We start from the raw sequence: 5,238 nt of genomic DNA, 5'->3' as shown, positions 1-5,238 counted from the left end.
GAAAGAATTTTAAAAAACCAAGTATATTAAAACAAAAAGTATAACAATATATTAAATTACTCATAATATAATAACTCGCTTTTTAAAAACCAAATTCATAAAATTATGTCTTATAATGACATTCAAGTCATGAGGTAAAATATACATTGTTGAAATAACTTCACGTACATAAACTAATACAACATATTAAATTTTTATTTTAAAATAGAAAATATACACAATTTTGTATAAAATAAAATTTAGGCGTTATAGCACGGGTACTTATCTAGAATCATTAACAATACAAAACTTACAAAATAATTATATTTTTCAAGTCATCATATTTAGCATATGATTTTATTGCATAATATTTTATCCAAAAAAACTTTTAAAAACAATCATATAAATTATATTTTATAAAATAATACAATATAAATAAAATGAATTTCAATTTGTGCTCTAGCACTGATATTAGATATTAATCTAGTATATATAATAAATTGAATTTGATGTCGAGGGAGAACACGGTGATGGAGGCAGATACGTCTAATCTGGCATCACGATCCCATGTGTGAGATAATTATTAATATGTCACCAACACAGCGTAAGCTGTATCGCAGTTAATAAATTTAGGTTCACGCAGAGAACGTTGCATGGCGAAATTGTGTGAGACAAACATTATTGTTTAGGCAAGCTTTACCCGAGAAAATGAAGGAAAAACTTTGTCAAAGCATTAATAAAAAATTAGCATGATCGCTTTTGTTTTTAGTGGCTTCATCAATATTATGGTAAGAAGTCTCGTTTTAAAAATTCCCGCCTAGCACCGATTACGCCCTGTAAATTCGCTAGGCCCATCTTTTCCGCCTCGATTAATGACTAATCCCCGCCTAACATCAGTTATCCGATTATACCGTATAATCCGATTAATTCCCGCTAATTTTGTATATACCGATTATTTTTAGAGCCAAATATAAGTCAAATATATATATATATATATTTGTTATTTAAACATTTAAATTAAGAGTTTATGATGTTTTACAATAACTAATGTACAAACTTTTAATTAAAATCATATTTTTTTTTAAAAAAATTACGTTTTTATGTGTTTACCGTAATTTTAAAGACAACACTATAGCTTTATATTTTATTTGATATTTTTCTTTTCACATAAACAGAATTATACATATATTTAGTACTATATATTTTTAATTTACTATTAATTTAAGAAAATAACCCTAAAACTAGTCCCCGATTAATCTCCGTTTAATCTCCGATTTTCTCGCTAGGCGCTAGGTCCACCCCAACCGCCCGACTAGCGCCTAGCGCCTAGCGATTTCTAAAACAGGGGTAAAAAGTAAGAACATTATTATGTTTAATAATTAAAAAATAATAATTTTGGATATTTATGAATTATATTTGCAATAATTTATTCAAAACTATTTTAATGTTGTTTATCTAAAATTATTCATAGTTATTCGAGATATCAGAATATGAATTCGACTCTTTAACTCATGAAAATTTCTATGATGTTGAATAATGTTTTGAATTAACAATTTTACAAAGGATATAACTCTGAATTGTAAGTCAATCATAATACATTGTAACTCAAACTCAATTTTAAAAATTTTAGTTTTATTGTTGATTGGTAACATTTTTAAATAATCTATATGAGTTAAGTCAATAACTCAACTTAATTCAATGGTAACTCATGTTACCAATCAAAGTCAGAATTAATTTTTTTTTATATTATCATTTGATTTATATTTTCAAAAATAAGTTTGAGGTGTAATTTTTAGAATAATACTTGATTTGAAGTGTTTTTTTAAGACTTTTTTACCAGAGTTAGTATGAAACCTAGCCCTGAGACGGATCCGGATATCCGAAGTTTTTGAGCTATCCGGATCCGGCTCCGTATTCGTCGGATACACAATATCACTATCCAAATCTGGATCCGAATATCCCGGATATCCGGTAATCGGATACCCGTTAAAAACTCAGATATCCGCGGATATCCGGATCCGTTTGTTTCCTAAGTCAATTTTTTTTCCTCTCTTGTTTCGACCTTCAAGCACAGATCTGAAGCCGCTGTTCTCGCCGTGAAACCATAGATTGAGGTGACGTTGAAGGAAATCTCCCAATCTCCGGTCAATACTCACCCTAGATCTCGCTCTTTCGATCCAACGACCCAGATCTACCGTCGCACTATCCAAATCGTCGCCATAAACTTCTCAAGAACGTTCCAACAACCAAATCGAACAACCTTCTTTCTCTCCCCTCCATGTTATCTATCTCTCTTGTGGTGGTGAATGGTAAAAATCGGACTAAAATCTCATATCCCCTTTTCATCAAAACAATTTCTCAAAACCCCTCAATTGTAAAAAGACAATATTACCCTTAATAAAGGCTGTTTTAGGTTAAATATAATTAAACCAGTAAATATTCAACCAAAAACACAGTAGTTCAGTGGTTGCGAGCTCCATGCGCACGCGTGTGCGCCCAGAGTTTGAATCCCACTATGTGGGGTGCAACTGGTACAACTAGGAGGTTGATAGGTACAACTAGAATGTTCAATTTTTATTTAAAAATTGTTAGAGGGGTAGTTTCATCCTTTCATTAAAGAAAAGGTAGTGAGAATAAGTGGGGGTTTTTGAGAAATTGTTTTCAGAAAAAGGGGATATGAGATTAAAATTCGTAGAAATCGCAACTAGAAGCAGCGGTGGTGGGTGATGACAACAAAGGTTAAAGTTGAAACCCTAATACCCTCTTTCTCCCTTCGTCGTTTCACGTTTTGGGTAACAATATGGTATTGGGCTGATGGGCTTTTGATATATTTAACAAAATAATTAGAGTTTAAGATATGTTTACGTTTAATAAATCCAAAAGCCCAAATCTAATATATTCTCTCCGTTTCAAAATATAAGATTTTTTTTTTTTGTCGTCTTGATTTATTATTGATTGCAAATTATGAGAACAATTACATATGATTCTACCATGGGCAATTTTTTCCGATCCTATTAGATTCACTACAAACACTCTTGCTCTCCTGCTCTATGCTCTTGATGGCCACCTTCCTTCTCTATGCTCACCTTCATGTGTATGTAGAATCACAGCAAATATAAGATGTTTTAGAGAAGTTTTTTGTTTCATAATATATGATGTTTTCAAGTTTCTATGCAACTTTTAGATTTGTTTAGTATTTTATATTATGCAGTATTGTTTCTGATTGGTTGAACTTGTTAAAAGTAAAGACTTTTTAATCTGTGTGCTTTAGTTAAAACATCCTATATTTTGAAACGGAGGAAATATAATATAAATATTTCGGTTATATCCGGATATCCGGTTTTCATATTGTTTTCTATCCATATCCGGATCCGCCGAATATCTAAATTTATTATCCAGATCGGGATTCGGATCCGGATATCCTGTTTTACAGAGCGGAGCAGAGCAGAACCTGGATCAGATCCCGGATAGCAGATAATATGTCCCAGGCCAAATGGAAAAAGAAATTTCAGTTTTCTCATAATCAATAGTTTGACTATTAAGATGTATGTGCATAGCACACAGGGGAAGCCATGTATGTCCTCCAATTTTTTTTTTTTTTTGTTAAAGGTTTATTTAAAAATAGCTGGTATAGAAAAGACCCAATTTAGTAGGATAAAAAAATTTAGTATGAATTTGGGTTTTTGTTTTTCACTTTTAGTGTAAACCTAAAAAGAAAAATGTTTATAACTTTTTTTTTTAATATAAAAGATAAATTTTCTTTTTACTCTAAAGCCTCTAAATGGAACTGTGTGCAGGGCATCCAATAATACTGGACCGGCACCATAAGACCATTTATACAACTCGATATCGATATGCTATCAAGCCAATTCAGTTAAGAAGACTGATGACTATATGACGTTTTTAGAAGTGTTTGGTCTATTGTAGACATACGACTTAGCGAACCACAAGTAGGAGGCTAAACCAGTGGAGCTAAGACAAGCGAGTAGCCAGTAGAAATAATTTAGATGAGCCTGGTTTAAGTCGTTATCGAACCAACTCGTTTGACCAGATTGGCTCGTGACTTTGTCAATGATTGATATCATGAAGCTGCTTAAAAAATTGCCGACCCCGTATATGCTTAGATTCAGAGCCATACCAACACTTCTAAGCTCACTAGGGACTTGGTCGTAGAAGAACTCTTGCAAACCCACCATTGTGAACATGTCTGCGGCTCCAAAGATTACGTATTGCGGAACCAACCACCACACACTCATCAGTATTTTGACGTCATCCCGAGCGGTCTGGAGCCTTTGAGTCTCAACCAAGGCGGCTACTACTATAGCAAGAATGGAGAGGAAGATCCTTGTGCCAATCCTTTGAAGCATTGTGATTCCTGAAGGGTTTTGAGTGAAAGATCTTGCCACCGGGACGAGTAAACGGTCGTAAAGTGGGATGAAAATGACCATTGTTAGGCTTATGAAACATTGGAGTGTAGCTGCAGGGACTAAGAGTCCTGGTAACATTGACCTGTCCATTTTGGCTCCTTGCTTTGTGAAGAAAGTATGGGATTGTGTACATACAACAGCGTAGACTAAGCAAGTCATCCATATGGGAACAAGCTTAAGCACTGCTTTGGCTTCTTCGATTTCAGCCAAACTACACGAAATCGCTGCCTTGTCGAGGAATCTGCCATAGTAACATATACATTCAGAGAAACCAAGGTGGTATAATCACAAATGTAGCCTTAAAGACTATAAAGAAAAGGAACATTTCTCTGTAATGTTACCTGAATCGCTTGGAACTCTGGTCAGCAAGGAGAAGGAGGGCTTCGTTCGGGTTATAAAGATCTAAATTTTGTTGTCCTCTGTTCTTTAAGGCCTCCATGAAAACTCGAATGATTCTAGCAAATGGGTTCTTCTTTCCTACTCTTGCAGTGCTATAGCGGTAACTCTTAGTTCCAATGAGGAAGAGTAGCAGAGAAAGTAGCATGAAAACACTTGGAATACCAAATCCTAAGAACCAATTTAGGTACTCTTGAATGTAGCTAGAGACCAAACGAGTGCTCAATATGCTAACACAACTTCCAAACATCAACCAGTTAAAGTAAGAACTCTTGGCTTTTGCCTCTTTTAAATCATTTCCATCCAACTGATCAGCTCCAAATACCTTAATGCACGGTTTGTAACCGCCTTGTCCTATTGCTATAAGATACAGAGAACAGAAAAAGAGAATCACTCGGAACTGATTTGAATCTTTGGTGTTTGAAGTAGTCATGGC

General features: G+C 34.0%; 1 protein-coding gene across 1 annotated transcript in view; it reads right to left on the bottom strand.

Moving 5' to 3' along the window:
* The window catches only part of LOC104704831 (protein NRT1/ PTR FAMILY 5.11-like), a 2,319-nt gene continuing 864 nt past the window's right edge, over positions 3,784–5,238 (bottom strand). Inside the window, exons 4-5 of the mRNA XM_010420858.2 lie at positions 4,748–5,127; positions 3,784–4,647 (exon numbers count right to left, since the gene is read on the bottom strand). Of these exons, the coding sequence (XP_010419160.2) occupies positions 3,870–4,647; positions 4,748–5,127 (1,158 nt within the window). The 3' untranslated portion in view covers positions 3,784–3,869. The remainder of the gene's footprint in view (positions 4,648–4,747; positions 5,128–5,238) is intronic.

Source organism: Camelina sativa, chromosome 7 (genome assembly GCF_000633955.1).
Source record: "Camelina sativa cultivar DH55 chromosome 7, Cs, whole genome shotgun sequence".
Classification (NCBI taxonomy): Eukaryota; Viridiplantae; Streptophyta; class Magnoliopsida; order Brassicales; family Brassicaceae; genus Camelina; species Camelina sativa.
Note: the sequence above shows the minus strand (reverse complement) of the source record. Positions and strands in the feature narration are given on the sequence as shown.